Source organism: Amblyomma americanum, chromosome 2 (genome assembly GCF_052857255.1).
Source record: "Amblyomma americanum isolate KBUSLIRL-KWMA chromosome 2, ASM5285725v1, whole genome shotgun sequence".
NCBI classification, from domain to species: domain Eukaryota; kingdom Metazoa; phylum Arthropoda; class Arachnida; order Ixodida; family Ixodidae; genus Amblyomma; species Amblyomma americanum.
In genome coordinates, this window is record NC_135498.1 from 66,935,997 (window position 1) to 66,960,089 (window position 24,093).

At 44.8% G+C, this 24,093-nt stretch overlaps 2 protein-coding genes across 9 annotated transcripts in view; one reads left to right on the forward strand and one right to left on the reverse strand.

Annotated features, from left to right (window-relative positions):
* The first annotated feature begins 1,098 nt into the window (after nucleotides 1-1,098).
* Nucleotides 1,099-16,955, forward strand: Rilpl (Rab interacting lysosomal protein like). 6 transcript variants are annotated; one of them, XR_013312599.1, is made up of 8 exons: nucleotides 1,099-1,568; nucleotides 2,755-2,899; nucleotides 5,898-6,019; nucleotides 8,550-8,753; nucleotides 9,229-9,389; nucleotides 10,351-10,467; nucleotides 11,402-11,494; nucleotides 12,732-16,955. XR_013312599.1 is itself a non-coding variant. In XM_077654532.1 (7 exons), the coding sequence occupies exons 1-7, from the start codon at nucleotides 1,299-1,301 to the stop codon at nucleotides 12,769-12,771; spliced, it is 1,095 nt and encodes a 364-aa protein (XP_077510658.1). In that variant the 5' UTR covers nucleotides 1,118-1,298; the 3' UTR covers nucleotides 12,772-16,955. The 6 variants fall into 6 exon arrangements, 4 of the variants coding, with proteins under 4 accessions (XP_077510658.1, XP_077510657.1, XP_077510659.1 ...); XR_013312598.1 differs by having other exon boundaries at nucleotides 1,154-1,568; nucleotides 10,315-10,467; XM_077654532.1 differs by lacking the exon at nucleotides 11,402-11,494 and having other exon boundaries at nucleotides 1,118-1,568; nucleotides 10,315-10,467.
* Nucleotides 16,956-21,295: 4,340 nt separating this feature from the next.
* LOC144121350 (protein strawberry notch homolog 1-like) overlaps nucleotides 21,296-24,093 on the reverse strand; it is a 55,298-nt gene continuing 52,500 nt past the window's right edge. For all 3 annotated transcript variants that reach the window (XM_077654535.1, XM_077654537.1, XM_077654536.1), the window contains exon 27: nucleotides 21,296-22,705. In XM_077654535.1, the coding sequence (XP_077510661.1) occupies nucleotides 22,620-22,705 (86 nt within the window). In that variant the 3' untranslated portion in view covers nucleotides 21,296-22,619. The remainder of the gene's footprint in view (nucleotides 22,706-24,093) is intronic.

The window sequence follows — 24,093 nt, forward strand, 5'->3', positions numbered from 1 at the left end:
GTTTGCGGGTTTTAGCTCGCCGATCTCCCGTAGACGCTTACGTTTTCGCATCATGTGCGCCTGAACTAAGTAAGTACCATTGTTAAACTTGCTACGATACAAAAGTTACCATAATACGCAAGCTCTGTGTGCAGTTTCACCGCAAACGAGCCAGCGGTTGAGGCGGTTAAATTTTTGAAAGTGTCAGCGATAAAAACGCACAACACTATATGAGAAACTTACATACACTCACGTTAATTCAAACTGGCATCCCACAGGTGTTATTGGGGAACAGGTAATACATAGTTTTCTCATTAAATTTCAGCACTATTTTTGCAATTTATAGCAGAAAAACTCGGAAGAGGTTTAGATGAGAAATTTTGTTATTTGAGGAGCACCATTGCAACACAAACAACAGAGAAAAGTTGTCAGCACAACAACAAAAAGTTCACAGTGGGAGCCAGTAGACCTCACTTCAGAACCAGAAGCTCCCAGCAGGGACCAGAAGAGGCTCCCTACAGGGACCATTTCAACCAGCAGCAAACCAGAAGGCTTCCTTCTGGGACCAATGGGCTAACTATGCATCCTCTGATTACTTACTTTGGGGCTCGTAGTTCTCCCTTGCCGACTCCAGCCATGCCTCGTTTCTCCTGCGACCGCACCGTTGGCCTACGTGATGCCTTTGTAGAAGTTGACTTCTCGCCCGGGGTGACAGCATCGTCGATAAGTTCAGTAGTAACACGAAGAAATGCGGCTCGATCAATTCACGGGCGCGTTTAGTCAGACTCCCACGAAACAACCAGTACCTTATATTAGTCCTTTAGGCTGAAAAATTCATTGTTACAGGCATAAAAATTACGTAAGTGAAAAGTTTTGTAAAATGAGTGCGCAGAAACCGGGAAAGCGCGCGTAATTTTCGTCTGCTTTCTGCACGCTACGCACAAAACCCGGTAGTGCGATGCTAGCGCCGCCTAGAGCGTTTTTACAAACTCAATTATTTTCTTCTAGCTTTTTGCTCATAAGTTATATTGTTAATAAAAAAATGGTAAACTAAAATGCATTAGATTCAAATATTACTTCACAGTTTAAGCTTGTTGATCAAGCAATGTTCTTTTTCTTTTTTATTTTTATATTTACTTCTTCATGCTTTCCTTCCTCACTCTCCCGTGCAAATGATGTCCTCTCGCTCTCAGTAACTATGGCTGTAGTTGGCTGGTCGGTCGCGCCGTTGTGGATGACTTCTTAGCACTTTTTCTTAATAGGTTCGCGCTAGTGCCGCTCTCAGTCCTTAACGCGAGACAGGAAAAAATTGCGACGCCATGGGGAGCGCTTCGGAAGCGCTCAGCGTCGACGACGTGTACAGCCTGGCCGAAGAGATCGGGAAGGAGTTCGAAATCTTCATTGACAACTACGGTGTCGAAGCAGTGACCAAGCTCATGACCAAAGTGATCCGCGTGCTGGAATACCTCGAAGCCTACGCCGTCAGGAATGACAGCGCCCACGACGAGATCGCCGAGCTTCGGGCTCAGATCTACCAGCTCGAACACGACAAACACGAGAAGGCACAGTCTCGGAGCAAGCTCGAAAAGGTCAGTCCCGTGTTTGCTTGCTTGCTTGCTTGTTTCCGCCCGAGGCCGTGGCGACCAACTTTCCCTTAGGAGCCTGCGGCGGAATGCGTCACGGATCAGGCGACCCGAAAGTGGCACATGATTGACAAGGCTTGGTGGAGTCGCCACAGCACCGCCGCGCTGTTAGACCGTCTTGACAAAGCTCATTCGTTTCGCTGCTGCCGATGAACAACTCAATCCGTGCACATACAGTAGTTCAAACCCCAAGGCCGCGCACGCGTAGTGTGGGATGACTCACAGAGGAAGGCGCGGCGTAGTACATAGTTCTCGCTTGGGGTTTTCACGCCGTTGATCGTTTCAGTTGTAGATTAAATGTAATATGGATTCTCTCGGTGCTCTCGCTTTCAACTCATTGTGCGTTCGTTTTACGCGTTGTCTTGTGCCCCGGTCAAACGCTCTGAGGAACGTTCATGGCGCAGCTAATATATTCGCTACCTCTAAGACAAGCCGCTTTGCCGTTATTGTTCCCCGCGGTGTAAGCAGTGTAGGCGTGGACAGCGGCAGCCTCGTGCGCAAGCAGCCGGCATTCAGTATTGTCCAACAGTTATCAACGGCTTTCTCCACTCTAAACCTATCTGGGCACGCGGTGTGAACTTATCGACGACCGTCGCTCACAGTCGGCTGACTCTGCGTAACGTTGCCGCGCGGAGTCGTCACTACATGCTGATACGGCTGTTGCTCTTTGTCTTTATTTTGATTTTATTCTCGCGATGTCATATCTCCGAAGCACGCGCACCTCTGTTCTCCTTCGAGGCTCCTTCTCGGAGGTGCTGAATGATGGGTTCAGTTTTCGGAATGAAGACTGTCAGCCGTCTAGCTTTAAAGAGATATTCGCACTCGAAGGGGTACACCAGTTTCATTTTAAAAACATTCTTCCGCAGAAAAATTTACGCAGTCACGTAAATAGTGCAGAATTTCGTTCTTTGAAGTGGCTCCCATGAATTGTTCAGAACTCACATCTGTCTTTCTGTGGACCACCGTAGTAGATGATTAGTTAGCTTGCAGTTAATATTATTTAATCTAAGATGGTAGAGGCGTTGCATCTCTTTTACCTGGCACAATTAATCCAAATAGCATTTTGTCCCTGTAACTTGCTTGTTTTTTTCCCGTTGTTTCTAATGTGCCCTTGAATTGCTTGCTCACGCAGGAGATGGAACAGTACGAAAATGTCTGGCAACAGGAAATGAAAGATCTGGGCGGCCTTGTGGCTCGGTTGCAAGAGGAAAACTCCAAACTGAGCAGCTCGCTCAAGGAGAAAGAGAGCCACCATTCCCTACTATGCGAGCCACATAGTGAGTTACGCAAACTCTGACCAGCATAGACTACTGATGTCCCCCCCCCCCCCCCTTTTTTTTTCTGTAATAAAGGAAATATGCTGAACATCGTGCTTAGACCTTAGCTTTGTGAAATGCTATGTATACAGGGTTTTTCACCTAAGACTTACCACAATTTTTAAAAATAACTTTTTTTTTAGTTAGAAGAGCGCTTCTTTCGGCATAGCATCGTTAGTGGTGCAGTACATCAGAGTACAGCTAAGACGTGTTAACTAGTAAGCTCGTTAACCAATACTGAATAGTCAAGTTTTTAACTATTACTGTTAGGGTCCTTATTTATTTATTGAGAGGGATGTAGCCCATTGTAAGCAACATCCATATCAGTTTTTAGAATTTCGAAAACACAGTTACGCTTGGCGCTGTGGCGTAACAAATTTTGGCTATATGATGCCAAAATACATGCACTTTCAAGAAGTTTGCAGGTGAAACAACCTCTCCAGTGCACGTAACTCTTCGAAATAGCCAAAATTTGTTGGGCCACCGCAGTGAGGGCAACTGCGTTCTCGAAATTATAAAAATTGGTATCGATATCACTTACGATGGGCTACACGCCTCTCAATAATTAAGGAGCCTAAAAGCAATAGTTAAAAAGTTAACCATTCAACATTAGTTAACCAGCCTGCTAGCTAGCACGTCTTAGCTGTATTCTGAGGTGCTACACCACTGAGAATGCTATGCCAAAAAAAGCACTCTTTTAACTCAAAAAGCCTGCTTTTAAAAATTGTAATAACTCTTAGATGAAACAATGTATATCATTTAGTGGCGCTCAGTCGTAATTTTTCTCTCTGTTGCCCTATGAATTTGTTGCAATGTGTCTTCTCGCTAATGGCATTTCTGAATGTAAGGAGGTATTCCACTGCTGCTGCATTTTTTACCAACCCTGTGGAATGCATGAACAAGGCCCATAGTGGTCTGAAGACACTTTCTGCATTGGAAGTGAAGTAATGCAAGCCCATTACCTTTTTTCTGCTACTTGGAAATTATTTGAGGGAAATCTGCCCATTAAAAAGCCCTTTGGATTGAACACTAATGTCTAGAAGGACTACAAGAATATAAAAGAAAGCCTATCTCAATATTATAACTGCTGGTCAAATTCTTGGAAAGATGCCCTGCAAAGTCGAGCATGTATTCTGCTTGGAGATAACCTTATCAGTCAACTCTTCCTTCCACTTTTTGTTCTTTCTGTCATTATTCCCATCTGTATTCAATTACACCTCTTTCACAAGGGACATAATGGTCCTTTCCACTTTTGCGCTATTTTCTGTAGCATGGCAAAATGCCGGTAAGTTTAGTTGAATTAAAACATTTGGCTGCTGCTTTTAAGCTCTCACTTCCTGCATCACATCTTCATAGAGCAATAACATATTTGCAGGCTGTTTAGAGCTTTTAATAAGCAAATGAAAGGAGTAGATTTGGCTTCCAGGGGATCTCTTCTAATATCTCTAGGCACTTATAGTGAGGGATATTTTATTGTGCATTCCTTGCAGATGGCTGGAACAGATATCTGTAGCGAGGGGTGCATTTGTTATTTAGGTGCCTCACCTACTTAGGAGGGACTCTCCAATCTTTCCCCTTGTAATGAGGGAGGTGCATTTCAAAATTCTTTATCTTATGTACTGTGTGCTGTCATAATTTTACAATTCAAAGTTGTCTTCCATTGTAGATCTTCACTGCATCTCTCCATTGTCTCCCAGCTTAAAGCAGCGTCCAGAGGCACTGGTCAGAGGCAGTGGTCTATCTTTGACATCGATGCCCTTTACTTTTCCTCCCGATCGCCTTCGTAATTCCCTGCAGCAGTCCAGTGACTATCAGTAAAATGAGGGCATGCAGATAAGAAGAAACGGCCTTTTTGTTCCCCATGAAGACCTAGAGTCAGCTGTTTATACAGCTGCAAGGCTGAGCTTTTATGGCACACTTGCTGTTCTATCTCCTTGAGTTTCATGACACTGTGTCTCGAGGCGGGCTTCCTCATCTGTGGAAGGGGTCACAAGGGCTTGCTGTCTTGTCTCTTTATTTACAATGTTTTCTTCCTGTATCTTCACCTCTTCCGTCAAAGGCGCTTCACCATGTTTGGTTTCTATTTTGCGCTAGGGGCATCTTCTGTCCTTATTTATGGATAGCCCTGTTTTGAAAAGTCCAGTCATGGCTGTCTAGTCAGCTCTGTTAATTAGCAGGCAGAGAGCTTGGTTTCAATATATCACACTCATTTCCTTTGTACTGGAAGACATAGTGATTGCATGATGCTTGATAAAGGCTTGTATCAGTATATTGCTTCTCTGCATTCCCATAGTATGGTATGTCAGTAATTTTGTTAAAGTATCTGATTATATTTAGGGGGCTGACCTCATTTTGTTTATCTGTCAGATCCAAATGCTTTTGCGATACCTCTACTTTTTTTATTTGTGCATCTTTTGTTTGTACAAAGTGCAGCAGCCTCTTGTGTGAAAACACTTCTGTATGCATTCAGAATATTTCTTTGCTGGCTCAGAAACTGTTCAGTTTCCTTGTGCTGATTTCAGAAATGTAAGTCTTGCCAATCTGCATCAGCATGCATGAAAAACTGTGGTGGACTACACAAGTGAATTACTGTTGCCTAACATCATTTGGCAGTTGGTGAGATGACCGACCGTTGTAATACATGAGCTATGAAACAAGTGCTGTATGCAGAGTATTGCATCTTGTGAGGTAAATGTTCTTAGAAGGCAGTTCTTCATTGGTGGTTAAATATGGACATTTCAGAAGTGAAAGATGGGAAGTGGCTGTTAGCTTTCATGATACTTGAACCTTTAGATAGGCCTCTAAATATTGTTGGCAATAAGTGGGAACCCATAGAAACATCCTTTTAGCAATGTGCAGGTATTGGGCTCACTGCACACTAGGCAAGGCAAAAAACCTGTGGAGAGTTCCCCCCTTTATCTTTCCTGTGTGTCCTCAAGTCTTCTGGTGTTCTTTGCAGGTGTGATGCTGGGTGAGGACATAGTTGTCCTTGAACGGCTGCGGGATGCCTTTGATAAGCAGGCGGCACAGCTGAACCAGTACGAGAAAGACGCGGCCAAGAAAGCTGCCGACATAGAATCTGTAAGGGTTCCACACCTGCAGTTTTTAGTGCATGCGTGTGTGCGCACATGTTGTCGTTTGTCGGATGCAGTGGCAGTGATAGAAATTAGGTAGGTGGATGGGAAAGAAAAGCAAAGGAGGATGATGGGGGGGGGGGGACAGATGCAATGGAGAGGAGTGAACTATGCAATCTATATGGTGGACTGACCTCATTTCAAGGATGGAGGGAAAAGCTCCAACTCAATTGGACTATCTCCCTTCTTGCTCTAGGTGGCTGTTACTCTAGATGGCATCATAGGGTAGGACTGTTTTAGGTATGCATTGTTAGTGGGCTGTAACGGCATTAATAATTGTCTTATCAAAGGTCTGCATTGAACATTGCATTCCTTGTTGTCTGTATACACATGTCGGTAATGGTTTTTTATTGAGCCATTTTGCTTCTGTTTGTGCCTTGTTGAACAAGTATACCAATACCTCCCCTCTTTCTCAATCCTGTGTTATGGTTGCACCCTTCCCAAGCCCAAGCATAATTTTCTGTCATTGGTGGTTCTTTTATTTCTGTGTTTCCTTAAAAATGTCAATGCTAATTTACTCTTTGTTAGGTGCTATCTCTGTCCACTTACAATGGCTTCTGCTTCCTTGCATTTTATCTAGCTAATCGTCAAGTTAAGATTTTCTTTTTTTCGTCTGTTCCGTGCTTGTGTTAGGTTCTTGATTGTGTTAGGTCTTGATTTTCCCTCCTGTCCTTCGCTGCCCTCATTACCAGACTCCTCCTTCCGCCACTCTTCCCATGAGCTGCTATCCCACCGACTTGCCCAAGCTCATGATGAAAAACTCTTAGGTGATCCTCCGTGGACTGTTGAATGCGTTAGCATGTCCTGTTGCTGCTGATTGTGTTGTAGCTCCGCCTTAAGAGTATGATGCAATGGCGTTAATGGGTTAATGCCTATATATGCAGAATTGGTCATTCTCTACTACATTCATAGATCGCTGGGAGTCCCCATAACACTCCTGGTGCAGTGGTGCAGTGATTAAGCTATGTATCTCTGCAGTGGCAGGTGGCTGTTTCAAACACAGCCACCGGTGGGGCTTGCGAGACTCAAGGATTTCTTCCCAAGCAACCTCTGCACCACTGCACCAGGAGTGGTATGATTAATGATTAATTTAACTTATTGATAACAAATTAATGATTAATTTAACTGCCACCTACCGCAGTGGGCAGTTTGCTCACAATCTGGTATATAGGTTGCCACCATTTACGGTGAGTAGGTTGTAATGACGTCACAAGGTTTGCACCGCGTCACGTGTGATGGCGACCGCCATTTCCACTTGCTCAGACCCTCCTAATGCTAATGCATTAAAATGGATTCCAATGTGTGTTAAAGCCTCCTTATGCCCGGTTTAACATGCTCACAAAGTTCATTTCATTTTAGCAAAGATCATTTTCTTTGTTAGCCTTCAGATTTTCCTGTTTGCTGAATTCATTCCCCCTTTGCACTTGTTTCGTTTACGTACCACCTATGGCACTGTGCACATTGCAGCCTGCACACTGCGAGAGGTTGCCCTAATGTCATTCACTCCCTTTACAATTTGCTCTCCAAAACCTCTAGCTGGCCCCTCTCAGTGCAACATTTAGTCCTTTGGCTATCATCACCATGTTTCTGTCCTGCTTCGTATCCCCCAATTTCTGTTTTGCGGTTCCTCGTTCTCCATTACGTCCTTCAGCATCTGGCCCGGAAGCATGCCCACCTGAACTCTTCCATCGTGCTTTACCCTCTCAAAGATAGCTGCTTTGCACCTGGCCATGTTTGCAGCACCAGCAGTTATTACCTTGGCCTCGCTAATCTTATCTACCTCTACTACTGTGTCTGCGCTCTCTACGCTCTGTGCATTCATCCAGTTTACACCCTCTGCCCCATCCACTTTTTCCTTCTCGCCCAATGAACATGTGGCTCACACCCCCGTGTTCATTCTGCATTTGAGTGGTGACAGTGGCCAGCTGAGTTTCTGCCACTCCAAGCTTATCTTCTATTATCTTTCTGCTCTTCCTTTCCTCCTGCAGCTGCTTTTTTAGTTCCTTTACAGGTGAGGTCGCTTGTAGAGGCGGTGGGGATCCCCCTGGTTATAAAACATGGAACTACGTCAAAAAAGAACTAGGCTGTCACCCACCGTGCAACAAAAAAAAAAGTGTTTTGTGTCTAAATTCTCTAGCAGGTTAAACAAAACAGTTTGGGAGGTATTTATTTTTAAAGGCAAATTTATAAGAGAAAGTGCAAAGCAGCACTGCCATGTCAGACTGGCTGATTCGCCTGCGCAGCTCTGCATAGCCCAGCTCTTTGTAGCTGAGCTTTCCACTTGGCTTTTATGTGAGTGGAATAGAAGAGCTAACTGGGCAGTGGTGCTCCCATTCACTGGCTGAATGGGACGGAGGTGGCGCAAATAAGGCCTGCTAAAGCTATCAAATACCCCAAAGTGCTTGGCTAGCCTCCTCTGATGAACAGGCAACTTCTTTACATGCACAGCTGATGTTGGGTGCACATGCTCATTTCAGCTTCAGCAGCAGCTCGAAGCCAGCCAGAAGGCAGCCCAGGAGCAGACCCGGCGCCACCGGCGGCTGCAGCAGCAGATGCGCCAGATGTGTGAGGAGCGGGGCGACCTGCAGGCACAGCTGCAGGACCAGCAGAGCCGGCTGGAAACACTGCAGGAGAGGCTAGGCATTGCAGTCAAGGACCACGATGACCTCCTCTTGTCCAGGGTAATGTTGATCAAAGCACTACTGTTCTTCTCCGCACTGCAACTTACATTTGAACTGTGAGGCTCAGCAAAGGGTTCAGCCTCATGAATTAGGCAGCCATTTTTGCATTTTTCGTTCATCAAACTGTGCTTGCCGCTGCTTGGGATCAAACCTGAAACCTGTAATTGGCAGATACAGTGGCCACTGAGCTTCTGTGATGGTCTCTTCATTAAGACTAGTCGAGGGCAGCGGCATCAAGTGTTGTACACCGCCTGTAAGCCACATTTTGTTGGGCCCAATAGAATCTTTCCATAGTTATTTTAATGTGCATTCTTAAAGAGAGCTGTGCTGCACTCAGTTTGGCGCTGTTGATAGAAGGGTAGCTGGTGTTAGTCCAGATGCATATCAAATGATGTACCAATTTAGCATCTAGCTATCATTTGATGAAAGAGGTAGAAATAAAATTAATTGACCTTGTGTTGTCTTCTTTTTGAAGGATGCCGTTCCGGAACTGAAAGGGAAGGTGGTGATCGACCTGGATGACCCGAACCGGCCACGCTTCACGCTGGATGAGCTCAAGCACATCCTATTCGAGAGGAATGAGCTCAAGGCTCGAGTTAGTGATCTCGAAGACGAGCTGGCTCTGTACAGACCAAGGTAATCATGCCAGCAACATGAGCGCTTTCTTGGGTGTGAGCTTGCCACATTTTCAGGAGCCAGCTGGTTTGTGCACTCTATGAAGCTTACCAGCCCTGGTAACAGTTGACTTCTTCCTTTTATGTTTGACAGTTGAAAGGCCTTGCTTGCAACACGTGTAGAGTTTCTTGATTGTCTATGGGTCGAGAGGAACTGTGTTTTAGTATGCTGTTGTGGTGCTTCAATTTCTGATTGAGCACCATTTGGAGAATACGCTGAAAAGTTAAAACTTTACAAGCAAGGCTGGTGTGGTGTGTGAAGTACAAGTCGCTGACACATGTGATGCTTGACTTGTGCCTGTTTTGTTAAATACTTGCAGTGCTGATAACTGAGCACACAGCGTAAACAAAGAAGAGCTTTAGTGTCAAAGACTGGCCCAAGTTGAAGAAACTGCATGCACTGTAAAGGCATCCTGCTGTACTTAAAGGACGTACATACAACAGTACAACAGGCCTCTGTAAGAAAACCCGATTGGGAAACAGGACTGCAGTCTACACCTCTTGGTGGAATGCCATTCCCACCAAGCCCCGTTTGGGAGTGCCGGCTTAATGGCTTTTATGTGTTGACCTCAAAGTGCAGAGACATGCATGTCCTTGTGGAGTGGCCAGGAAATGGACAGTGCTAGCTGTTGTCCAAATGTTTTGGTTGTGCTGTGCTCTGCTTTGCATCTTCATGAACCTTGTTGTTGTCAGCCTGCATTGTGACGGCAGCAGCAAGTGCCTAGCTCCTCAGAGTCTGGTTTGTGGAGACAGCATGGATGTGCTAGGGTGAAGTGAGGAGGGGATGGCAGACTCCCCATGGACATGCACGGCTACTGTAACTGAGGCTGAAAGATTAAACGGGCGGGACTGCGTGCACTGATGGGCGGCCTTGTCCTCCACGAAAGGTGGTGGGCTCATGAGGCAACCTCGCTTCTGACCAGGCCGGCTGACCCTCCATCGCCGGTCAGAGACGAAGACCTGCCCGTCCAGGGACCCATCAACCAGGAGCCCGAGGAGAAGCTTTTTTCTCTCGGAAAGGCCTCCGGCATCCGCCGATTGTGAGCACTTTCTCACATTATGCATGCCTTTCTTTTATTTCTTTGCGGCCGCAGCTGGAACAAGGTGACCCTCTTGCCGGAAAAAGTATCTGCTGCTTTTTTTTTTATCTAAAATTGTCACTAGCTTGAAGCACTGGCCTCCTCGGCAAGTCATCAAGGCTGCACGCTCCTGAAATCTTGAGCTGATGTGCTAGAAACTTGCTTTCGCTCACTGTTGAGGGCCCAGCTGTGTTTATGGTTCCCTCAGTTGCTGACGTCTTGGTGCAAAGCTTTTACATAGCTGGCCCACAGTTTCTCAGCAGAAAGAAAGCTTGCAGACTCTAAAGGTTGGAAGCTTGGAGCAGAATTGATCATTGCTGGTCATACAGCACGAATTTTTTTTACTCACAGAATAGCGGAAGAAAATAAAAGAGGCCATTTTCAGCAGAGGAAGTTTCAGCATGCATTTTGAAGCTTGCCTTTAGCTTTTGTCATTGCATGGGGTCACTTCATCTTTTTCAGGAGAAGCAGTTATGATTACTCTCTGAGGGGGCTAGCATATTATTTTCTGTGTCTAGAGCAAAATCCTTTGTTGTATAGCTAGCACACTAAAAAGAGGAGCCATTCTGCTTCCTTATGGAATCGCAGGCCTTTCCCAATAATGTGGAATGCATTGAAATTATAAGTTATTGCACACATCTTATTTCGTTGCTGCTGAATCTACACAGATCATCATCATTCTTGCTCAGCCTAGTAAGCATAATAATCCCTCAACCTTGTTCAAATCATGCTTTGTTTTTTAGCCTAAATTTCATTTTTTTGTTGTTTTTACCCTTCATTGTTTATTGCCTGAAATGTTAGGGCCCTTCTTCATGTTATGCGGCAGTTATTATGCTCTTTTGCTTTCCCCCAAATTGGAGTGGTGCTAATTTGGAAAATTTGTTTGGTGACAAAGGTTCCGGGTCTTTAATAAGGTTAGAGGATGATTTCGCTGCGGTATCTTGGACCTTGAAGGAGGGCAGAACACAGCACTCATCCCCAGTGACTGGTAGGCATCACTGTTTTGCTGAAAGCTTTTTTTGTGCCCTCTTTTTTTTTTCCCCCCATGTTTTCTGTGTGCTTGAACATGACAGCAGAGGCAGAGTGTGACAATAGATCGGCATTAGCGCCATTGTAGCACTAGTAGTGCAGATTCAGGTGGTCTACCTTCGGTTTCCAACTGCTGAGTGTAAGGGTAGTTTTCTGGTTGCTAACTTTGCATTCTCATGGAATTCTTTGCTTGTTTATGCAAAGCAACATACAGCATACATTAGTAGCAAATCCAGTGACACATGTAATTTGGCCATATATATATATGCTTGGTGATTTCTTGCACCATCGTGTAGCTGACATAGTGATTGGGAGTTTGGAGTCCCACTTCAAAAAGAACTATTGCATGCAATGCTGAGCTGGTGCTTATTAATGCATTCTTTGACCACATCTCACTTTATTTGCACGGCAAAACTGGTATCGGCCAGCTTTTCGTTTTTTTCATGTTACTGCTCACTAATTTGCTCACTTCATATAACAGTACAACTCATGCTCACTTCATACGAGGTACTCGCTTGCAATGAACACTACACGACTGCACCATGCATTCAAAATGAATGGACAAAATACTATTACTGAGCAATCAAAAATATGTTGACAGCATTTTTAGCAACACCATGTGCCATTGTACTGAGCTTTCTGTAAAATCTTTCTGGCTGAAGTGCATCACACATTCGCTGCAGTGCATAGATTATTTACCTAAATCTGGCCATGGCATAAATATAAGAACCAGTGCCATATTAAGTGCTCCTCTGACAACTCGTTCAATGCGTGTGTGTGCATGAGAGAAGTGCTGGCCTCCTTGTGTGACCATCTAATCTGCATGAAACTCGTGCGAGTTTTATAACCACTGTCTTGGGATCTACTAGGCTAAAGGTGGGCAGTTATAGCAAGAGATGGCATGGCTGAACGCATGCACAGTCTGTCCAGTTCTATTTTTATTTTTGTTTGCTTCTTTCTGAGAACAGATTAGTTGAGTGAGAGTGCTTTCACGGTCACCAACGCACCTGTGTTTCCTCACCGTGTTGCTTCCTCTTCTCTTGCACTGTTTGCCTGTGCCTGCTTCCTGCACCGCCTCCTGCCTGCTTTCCTGCCTGCCACTGCACGCTTCTTCACCTCAGTTTCCAGTACGTGCTGCACAACCTGCAGGTGCCCGGGGAGGACCCGCGCTTAGATCTTTTGCCCGAACGTTTCAGTTTTCCAAGTGCCCTGTGGCCCCGCGTCAAGCCCGGATGAGAAGCGCGGGCCTCGTCTGCTGCCTCCTGCGAGGCCTGCTCTCTCAGGGCGGCCTGCCGTCGGAGCTCCTTGTCGACGTCGCACCCCTCTTCGAGTTTCACACGGCCTTCTCACTCGACTGTGGACTCTTGCTGTGAAGCTACACTTGTTGCCATTGTCTGCATGTGTGAGCTTGGCCCCTGGTACTGCGCGCTGCCACATGTATGGCAGCTGACTGTCAAATTGAATTAAAACGCCAGTGAGGGTTTTTTGGCGCTGTGTGTCACTCGAATGCATTCAGAATTGTTTTATGGCAGCATATGAAGCTTAGAAACAGGGCACCTGAGTTCATGTCACTCCTTTCACCTTATACTGTGCCGTTGGTCTCGTAGGAGTATTGGCGCAAAAGCGGTGCACAAGTTTCTAACATGGGCTGCTGGCTCGCAAAGTCTAAAAAGTGTCCAGGATTTATGCACTGTTGTGTGTTTCTAAGATTATGGTTTTCAAGACCTTTAAAAGGTGTTCTTAATGAAGAGCTGCTTTTATTTATTTTATGTATTCTAGTTGTGCTTATTACGTCTTTTAGTTTGTTCCTTTTAACAGATTTCAGCTGCAGCTCCTCATTTGTGTGTGTATAGTTTGGTTTGCATTGTTCTGCACACTGCTTTCAAGCGTGCTTGGATTAGCAGGTGTGCTGAGGGCAAAATGTTTCACAATGCATTTCATCTGCTGTCAGCCATTGCAGTGGCACACTGTTCAGTCAGTGATAACAAGAAAAGTCTTTGTTAATGGCCAGGTGCAGATCATTTCAATTTTAGCTCGTTGAGTGCTGTAATTTCTGTTGTAGGCTGTTGCAGCACCTTTAATGATTCACGAGCTTGTAAGAATGCATTGGTAGCAGTGCAGTTATTGTGGGCACATGCGTTTCAGCAATCAGGAAGACCTGTAGTGGGTGACATTTAAGTTGCAGAGCAAGTGCATTGTGTTGTAATCTTTGTAACGCAGTGTAGTAATGTTCCTTATTCCTTTGTAGTGCATTAATTTCTTCCAAAAAGCACTTTGAATGTTGCCAAACATGTGAATGGACAAATTAATGTATGGCAACAGTGTGTAATGCAGTGCAGAGCAAATTATTTTTTAGGTAGAAAGATTGGGACAACCTATGGCTGTGTAGATGGAATTAAGGGCCATCTTTCAGGGATATTTTAGAAATTTTATTAATTTATGAAAGTTAAAGACAAAATACTGTAAATTCGTGCCTTTACCACCCAGTTTTTATAGCCTGGGCATTACAGGTTTCGTTACTTGAAAACTTGTCAAGTTATGCGCATCTTTCTTTAGGTTGCGGATGTAAATGCAGCTACTTCTGGAATTATTTTATGGAGTGGTATCCACATTTTTTTTTTTTTTACTCTGGTGGTTAAAGTGACTACTGTTAAAGGGACGGTCTGCTGTCGGAGATGAGAATAAAAATATTGGCATATTCTGGTAGATCTGATCACATCGTGCTAATTGCAAGGCAGAACTCAAGGCTTTCGCAGGATTTTTGAGGCAGGATTTTGAGCTTTTAAGTTGGCAAAGAAAGTCGCGTCTCAGCAGATGGTAGCGCCACGCTGTGTTCTCTAGTTGCGGCTAACACGGCAGACGCCTGGAGTGCCCTGGGGTGATTATACTGCATTTCACAACTGCTCCAGCGTCATACAGACAGTTATTATTGTCCTTATCAACCTAAGACAGCTTTTTGCTCTTTCAATAAATTACAGATGCATTTATTGTTGAACTTTGCTTGATCACCTTTTAAGATGCTTTCAAAAAAGAAATTGCACAAGCGACACCACCGCCATACTTGGCAAAGCGGTTGCAGGTAAAAGTGATTGCTGGCAACTGTGATAGATATCACCTGTATTATTTTCCTGATAATATCTTTAAAACCACCTTAGTGCTCTCAACTATAGTTTAATAAAATCTATGCATCTCACTTAATGTCACTCTCATTATGGCTATTATTGTGTCCATAGAGTTGTGTATAGCCACTGTACTGACTATATTTCATGTCCTCGATGTTGGAGTTTGCAGACGCCATCTACCATGAGTAAACACAACTACCATTTGGGAAAAAATTAAGTTTTAAACAGTTATACTCACCCGCCGCGGTGGCTCAGTGGTTAGGGCGCTCGACTACTGATCCGGAGTTCCCGGGTTCGAACCCGACCGCGGTGGCTGCGTTTTTATGGAGGAAAAACGCTAAGGCGCCCGTGTGCTGTGCGATGTCAGTGCACGTTAAAGATCCCCAGGTGGTCGAAATTATTCCGGAGCCCTCCACTACGGCACCTCCTTCTTCCTTTCCTCTTTCACTCCCTCCCTTTTCCTGTCCCTTACGGCTGGTTCAGGTGTCCAATGATATATGAGACAGATACTGCGCCATTTCCTTTCCCCAAAAAACCAATTATTAAACAGTTATGCTCTGTTTCTCAGCACCACAGCTGAGTATTTGTTTATTTTGTGAAAAGAGCTTTCAATTGCCAAAAAAAATTTTTGTCAATAAAAGACAGTAGACTGTCCCTTTTAACTGAGGATGCCATGTGTTGCAGAAACTTGGCTAGTGAGCAATTATGTGACGTCTTATTTGTGGCTTGTAGCGTCACGTGTGTTTGATTAAAAAAATAGAAGTACGAGCTCTGCCTGTCTTCAGCTAAGCGAGCACAATCTTAAATTATAAGGGAGCAGCATATGACATAGAAGCTTTTTCCAGTTTTTGCCAGCTGTCACACAGCACATTCACAGTAAGCTGGAAATTAAAGATTTGGCACAATATTGGTCAGATTTATATTCATGGCACAACACTCGTGCCGTGAATGTTCCTGACGGATCCCACTGAAAATTCTTACCACGGTCACCTTTATGTAGCTACCTACAGCTTCAAGTGTCCTCACAGCCAAAAAATTCAGCAGGAGATATGCTATGAATTAACTTGTTCCTTGTGACAAAGTATTGAGTACAGCATCTGGGGGCCACACCACGTTGTTAGCTAGATGTCGAGTAGAAATAGAGGTCACGAACTGTGTTTTGTACATAACCCTATCTTTTCTTGGGCTCTATGTCGGTGTGCACAGTAATGTACACGTTTCATGTATGGACAGAGAAGTCGACTGTGAAAGCTCCTATTTGTCGCGTATTGCTACAATGTTCTCACCAAAGAAATGTCTTAGCACTGCTACTGAAAATTTGTTACATGCTTTTAGTGCCACAAACTGTGCTTACATTATGACGCTTCACTTTCATGCGTACTGTGATGGAATGTATATAGCAAGCCTAGTCCTCGACAATGCTTGGCGAGGGAATGCAGCGTGCCTCATAGAAAAAAAAAATTAAAAATAACGGCTGCTTGTGGCTAGCCATGTTGCGACAGCTGCAAGTTTCAACAAACATAGACGGGACTTATTCTGAAAGTGCTTTTGTGCACGGTCCTAATCTGTGGGGATGGCATGCAGAGAGATTTCGCCCCGCTTCTCAGGAGTTGGGAAAAGAGTGAATTCTTGGAGGCTGGGGGTGCTTCATTTACGCTGACATGGTTAGCCATGAGATGGCACTGGTGTGAAAGGCCGCCTGCATTGTGTATATCTAATTTATATGTTACTGGCCAAGTCCAGCACTGTATAGTAGTGTTTTAGTTGTATGGGTTTGCAGCAAGATTGCTGCCCTTTCCACTAGACAGATTTGTCACGTGCCAATCATTGTATGTGCAGAGCACACGGTTGCAGCCAAGTTGGAACTGAGAGTGCCAGATATATTGAAGGGTTCTCCACTTAGCACACTAGTTAACATGTAGAGGCACTCATGTACGAAGCTTTTATACCTTTCTAATCACGTGCTGCAGTTTTGGCAGTTTTCCATGTTTACTACACCTTACTGCAAAGGCACATTGGAAGTGCGTTTTTAAGCTAACCACTGTTAATCAGAAAGTAGTAGTAGTGTATAATCTGTTTAATATGTGACCTATTCAGCTTAGTGCATTCTACTTAATGTCCGCAATGGTGCGTAAGTAATACCCAAGTTAGATGTACCAGACAAATTTGATGAGAAAGTATGGCGTCATGAAAATCTCCTTTAATATTGTGTGATCCATTGTAGTGCAGGAGCCAGAATAATCAAAAACCTGTGTATTGGCATGCATGTTTTTCAATAAAATTTCTCTTCACAAGACATTTCTTGCTCTGCTGTGCAACTCCAGTGTTGTGCAGAGGTGTCATTCTTGCAAGCGAAATGCATCCCTTTCAAGGTTCCCTTAGATTATGATATAGCGCAGCAGCAAGTGCGATCACCCGAAATCGTGTTGTATGTTGCGACTGAAACATTGAACGTTCACTTGCTTGTAAAAAATGAATTGTCACCTGTACTCTTTCTCATAAGTACTTTGCAGCACTATGGAACCTACAGCTCTCTCATCCATTTAGGGTTGCAGAAATGCAATAGTCTTCAAATATTTCAACAATGTTAAACTATTTTTCGAACAATTATTGCAGTAATCGGAAAGGTAGTTCACTCCTTTTTTTAAACTACAGTAAGCATTAAATTCATTGGTTGACAGAGAAACAGCACAAACTGAGCGCTGCGAAGGCCTTTTGCAAAGTGGTGCACTGCCATTTGCAAACATGGCGTCTACCAAGGCTCTGTGTACAGCAGCTTCACTGATGCTATTTCCCTCCCAGTGATGGAGCCCCTAGCAATGGGATGATTGGTGCAGAGGAACACTATTATGCAATGAGCGCAGTTATGATTATCTGAGCTCGCTATAGATTACACAGTGCCGCAGATTACTTCCGAGATGGAGTATGGGTGGAGTTCGGCCATAAGACAACATGGGCTAGGGAGTGAGCTCTCGTGCAACGCATGGATGTTGTGCAGTTCAGCTTCTGAAGGGGGGAAGGGGGAAGGTATGGCACTGGCAGGAATTTTCTCATGCATTGCCATTAGTGAATGTAATGTGAAATCCTATGTGCAGCACAGGTATTAGTATTAAGATGGAAGTTGACAGAAAAAAAAAAATGTTTCCATCCAGACTCGTGCAGTTGAATGCTCTCCTACATGCAAGTACATACGTTGGTGGTCACTTCAGATCTGCTACCATGCAGGCGCTGGGCTCCAGTTTGGCATCATTACCCACCGCGGTGGCTTAGCGGTTAGGGCGCTTGGCTACTGATCCGGAGTTCCCGGGTTCGAACCCAACCATGGTGGCAGCGTTTCGATGGAGGCGGAATGCAAAGGCGCTCGTGTGCTGTGAAATGTGGGTGCACGTTAAAGATCCCGAGGTGGTCCTCCACTACAGCACCTCTTTCTTCCTTTCTTCTCTCAGTCCCTCCTTTATCTCTTCACCTGGCACCTGTCGAGATGCGAGACAGATACTGCGCATACTCCTTTCCCCCAAAACCAATCTTTTATTTCATTTTACATAAATGCCCAATGCTAAGATGCAAGTGGATTTGTGTGTGAATGAGACTACATCCGTGTTTCTGGTGCCAAAGACTTAGCCATTGGAAGTTCACCGATATATGCATATGCAACGTTGTACACATGGCAAGGGTAACGGAGTGGATTCCAAGAGAAGGCAAGCGTAGTAGGGGGTGGCAGAAAGTTAGGTGGGCGTATGAGATTAAGAAGTTTGCGGGGATACGGTGGCCGCAGCTGGCAAAGGACAGGGCTAATTGGAGAAACGTAGGAGGCCTTTGCCCTGCACTGGGCATAGTCAGGCTGATGATGATGACCCAGTTGCTTGACCACCTCGTGTACCACAGCAGTAGTATCCAGCACACATATGCAGGTGGCCCAATGTAGATGTTTTCCAAGCATGTTTCAGTAATTCATTGCTGGCAAAAGTGCACTTTTAATAGCCATTTGGGACATTGTCTGTTCAACTGATGAAACAGGATCCCAGCAAGCATATTGCAAAGAAATCTGTAAAATCAAAATCATTCTATATCACGCAATAAGAAAATTTTTGGCATGAAATTTGGATGTCCCAAAACCTGGCAGGTGAAAACATAACTAAAAGTGACCATCGGGCAGGGGCCTGATGAAAACAAGCAAGCCAGTGCAAGCTAGTATACACAGGAAGGCGTGTGCCTCGGTGACACTTGTGCTACTCCATACTTAGCACGATTCCATGGCACTGCTGCTCACGGCTTCGAAGCTTGAGGAATGTGCACTCAAGGCGAGCCCGCTCTTTCACCCTTGGTTAGTGTTGACAATAATAATGCTGGGCTGGACAGACAGATTTTTTACAATGCACAACTATTACAGTAAATTTTTCACACACCACTTGTTTAACTGCTCTATAAGGGACCAAGCTCCTTCCGTAGTCGACAGCCTTCAGCTACTTTTTGACCACACACCTGTCCTTGCAAAATACATGCTTTGCGCACATCACAAGTACTGTATTTATTCGAATGTAACGTGACCACGAATGTAACGCGAGGGGTGACCTTGCATGCTGCCCAGCGGGAAAAAATAAAACCACAAATGTAACGCGATGCTTAAGGACGCAAATTAATAGACATCGTGACCAACATGTTTATTCATCTTCCTCGCGTTAGGAGGCCGAGTTCTTGGAAACAGAGTCCTTTTAGCTATCGAAGTCTCCCGGTAACATCTGCCGCATCGATGTTGTTCGCCGCATAGAGAATCCATTTCTCTTCATGAATGTTTGGGCCCACCCACGAGATGCTCTGAACTCCCGATCAATGATCTCCCGAGCAATGTCTAACTTTCCAACGGATCAGCTCGACACTGACCCCCATGAGATGGTTGTGCTGCTCGATATTAAGTCCACCACTTTTTTCTGCAGCTCGATGTGATGACCATGGCGAGGCCCTCGAAATCCTTTGCGGTCGGGCGCACAATTAAAAAGCCCCTCCCGCTGCAGCCGCCATCCGCGGATGGTTGATTCGTTGGGGTCAAGTCTTCGAGCTGCCGCAGAATTCCCGACCTTTTCAGCTAACAAAATCGCTTTTCTCTTAAAACGACCGTCGTACTGAGCACGACGCATTGCCATCATGCACACTGAATCAATACACCGCGAGCGACGCCACAAGAACACAATGTAATGACGAACTGAGCGTGAGGTCGCAACGAACACAAAAAGTGACAGAGAACAACACTTTGACTTTGGATGGATGAGGATTTAGCTTCCGTGGTACCCATGTTGCCAGCATAAGATCGCAAAACTACGGAAACAGAAACCAAGCTGATTGCTTGAAATGGCTGCACCGCGGCACTGCTTCAGGCCAATCAAAGTGCGGTATTCGATTATAACGCGAGGGTAGGCTTTAAGGGGAAAAATGGGAAACAACTTGCGTTGCATTCAAGTAAATACGGTACTTGCTTTCACTAGCTGTATGCCTCTCAATGCTAGTCTACAAGCATTGCAGGGTTTCACGTCCTGAAGAGATACATGGGCTACGAGGGATGCTGTTGTGAAGGGCTCCCTCCAGCTCTGTAACTGTGTCCCTCAGCAAATAGTAGTACTGATCATTTTTGAGTACACCAAAACCTGGTACGCGAGAAGGCATCACGGTGCAGTAAAAGCCTTACAAAAACACACTTTCACTAGCAGCCATGTACTATGCAAACAATGTGCCCCAAAGATGTGATGGAGGTAGATTGGTGTAAGCAACCACGCATGTGTGTAGCGCTGCCTGCATCACACATTTCCCTTGCGATCAGCTACACTACAGACTGCAAATTTCTCGCACTGCTTATGTCCATCTGCATTGAGCAGTTCCTACCTCGTGTCTGCATGCACGTGCCCCAATGGCCTTCCCTTCGTAACATCCATTCTTGAAAGAAGAGGACTCTACACCCCTTAGGGGCTTTGAATGAGCCTAGCTCGCCGTCGTAATACCAGTGAATACTACAAATCTTATTCATCTACTTAGTTCTGCTTTGTACAACACAGATGGCAGCCAACAACTGCCATTCAAAGGCTGTTTAGCATGGTGCGACCTCTAGAATTCTAAACAACAGCAAGCACTGCATGTGGGCAGCACATAAATGTCTATTAAGCAAAAGAAAGCCCCCTGCTAATACTAGCGACAGGCGGTAATGTGCTGCCTATGACACAGGACAATCTGAAGAACATAACCTCATCACATTTTTCATGCAACATTCCTTTCAAAATGTAAATATTAAAATACCCCCAAAAACTCTTTCCTGTCACCAATGGCGGGAAAACATGCAGTGGTTCCACAGCAAAAAAAAAAAAGAGCAATACATATGTCACGAACATTCTTGAGTAACGAGAGAAAACAAGCATAAAAACAATTACAAAGGAAAAATAAGGCCACGCTTGAAAACTAGTTGTATTGCAGTCACGAAAAGTAAATATCCTGCTGTCTTACCAAGCTTGAATAAATGCTATGTCTTTCCGAGTAAAGTTCCCAAAGTGCTCCAACTGCATCCAGCTTCTGAGAAAGCAACGGGAACCTCAGCCTTGCACCTTTCTGCTGAAACTTCCCTCAGAAACCAGTTTGACTCGACACAACAAAAGCAATTCTGGGGGCAGGTTTTGCATCGCCTTTTTATTTCAGAACTTTTTTCCAAGTCACTTCCTTGGGAATGGGGGGCCACATGATGATTCCAAAAGCAACTTGATCATTTGCCTTCGCTGATTGATGCATAGAACGAAAATCGCGAAACACAGAGAAGGGGGAATGAGGACACAGAAGCATCCAAGGTGAGAAGCATCACTGTTCCGCTACTGATGACAACACAGCAGACTATTATAAACACTGTTTTCAAGAGCTAGAGAGTAATAAATAGTTACGAAACACGCGTCACTAAACACATGGCCACCAGCCACCTCGCGTTTGCTTTCCCACCACTATTACGCTGTTCCTGCCTGGGGAAAGAAGGACATCACAAGTTGGTCTGACTAAACCGGTAGAGTGCATGATATTTGCGCCTTGTTCTGCTGATCGAAACTTAGAGTGGCATTTCTAGAAAGGGCAAAGATAAGGTGGTAAGACCTGAAATGCAGTGGGGAATTGTGTGCTAAATGAGAGATGGGTACCATGGGAATGACAGCTCCTTTCCATCGGCCAAAAATGACGAATGACATACAACAAATGAGTGTGTAACAACATGCTGAGAGAGAGAGAGCGAGAAAAAAAAAATAATGGCACCATGTCTTAGACTGTGCCCAGCAGCAACACATACAGAACAAGAGTAAAAGGCAGTGATTACAAAAAGAAAATTGCCAACAGAAGGGGTGAGAGAGAATATATCTACAAAAGCTGTCCTTCAAATTTTTTTTTTGCATCCTGTTCCAGCAAACGAGAAGTCATCACCATGAGAAGTCATCACCATCGATACACACACACATACATTACTAAATACATTTTCTTTCACACCACACACACAAGACTTCCATCACGTTCAGTATCCTCTCTCACTAAACTTTCCCACTCCCTCAAGTCACAGAGAGAGAGAGAGAAAAATTGAAACATCATTCCTAGACCATTTATGCTGTTTAATCCACTGGTTTGGTTCTTGCTAGACTTACTTCCTTCATTAAAAAAAAAAACAAACAAAAACAACGAAAGGAAGAACAAGTCAGAGAAAACAAAGACAACGCAACACCCCACCAACAGGAAGGGTTGTATCTGTGTGGAGCGCACGGTAAGGAAAGCAGCACTGTGATGCACATGCACGGAAGATCGGGACACCTGACAGGAGAGGAGGAAGAGTCCACAAAGGAAGAAGCCTTTCCGGCTACCAACAATGCTTCCGAGCACGGAGGGAGCAGCACCCCCGACGACAACAGCACGGTGGGAAGTGGAGGCCCATGCACACCCGAGTAAAGAAGAGGCCCGGCCTCAAAAGGTCTCGCTGTTGGTCTTCTCGGCATCTTGAGACAGGACATTCACCAGCGGGGCAACACAGTTACTTGGAATAATGGTACCTGGGAAGCAGAGAGACAGCACACATGAGCCAAGAGAAGTCGCACAGGGGCACTGGTAATAGCCGAGACATAAAACAGCTAACAATGAAACTGCCCACAAGGCATGCTCCAATGCGGGTGTCATGTGCAGCATGTATGTGACCGATCGTATTGCAAAAGGCATAGTCAATACTGTGCAGTAAAACCTCGTGTATAAGTCGACTCAATATAGACCATACGTTGCTAAACGGGAAAGCACAGTGTCACTCAAAGTAACAAAAATGGCTGCAACAATGAGCGAAATATTTCATGCGGTAGCACAAATAAAACAAACGCAAATAATTTTTAACAAAAAATAGAAGAGAAGTCAAGACCAGGCAGGACAAGTACCGTAAATGTTCGTTAACTCGTTCTCGAAGGGGACCGGAAAATTGTTTGAATTAAGCGAAGTTCGAATTATCGAATGGCGCTAGAATGAGCAGTCATTGCGCCCCGCCACGCGAGTAGAACCCAAAGCATCTAGACTCGTTATCACGAGCTAGGGGCTACCACACGTTTATGACGAGTGATACCGAGAATCAAATTCATGCGCCAGAAACAAGCATTGAAATGCATTCTCATAAGCAGCAAGGTTTAGTGCTGGAATATATGATGCTACTTATACTCCAAAACATGTTTATTTACAGGGAAGGGTTATAAAAATTAATAGCAACCAGTGATGTGCATTTGCTTGACTTTCTTCTGCCGAGACTCCATCAGCATCATCTGCAGCTTGCCCAAGATCTCCAGCGCAATGGCAGAGCTCTCATTAAGACACTTTTAGTTGGCCGTACGGAACGGACTTACATATGCAGGAGCGTTGCAGGTCGCGAGTGTGCAAGCGCAGAACGTTCCATACCGCTGGGCCACTTGCGTACATACGCACATATCGTGTCGTTGCGTGCTGGTTAGTGTGCGCCGCTAAGGGCACGTTACGGGATGCGTTGACAAGATGGCGTCGCCCAGCTTGCCCGCTTCAGAATAAATACATGTCGCCGCTACATTCTTCGAAGGGACAGCTCGCTCAAATGGTAGCGCTTCACTTTTATTTCTCACACTCTCACCCACACGTAGAGGCATAAGCGATAACTAGCCCCTGTTTTTCAGATAATTTGGAGATTTCCAAGCTATTAGGCCTAACTAAATGCATTGTGTTTTCCTCGTAGCAATGACACCTGGCGAAGCATTTCTCTGGCTTTCAGTCAATTGTTATATTTTCTTATGCTTGCATAGTTTTCTTCTTGAAACAAAAAAGACTCGCAATGCAGCCACCTTCCTTACCAGTAATTACACATGAAAATTTCTGCAGCCCAGAATTATGTGTTTTGACGTCTTGTCACTAGATGGTGCTACTGTTTACACGTACCCCT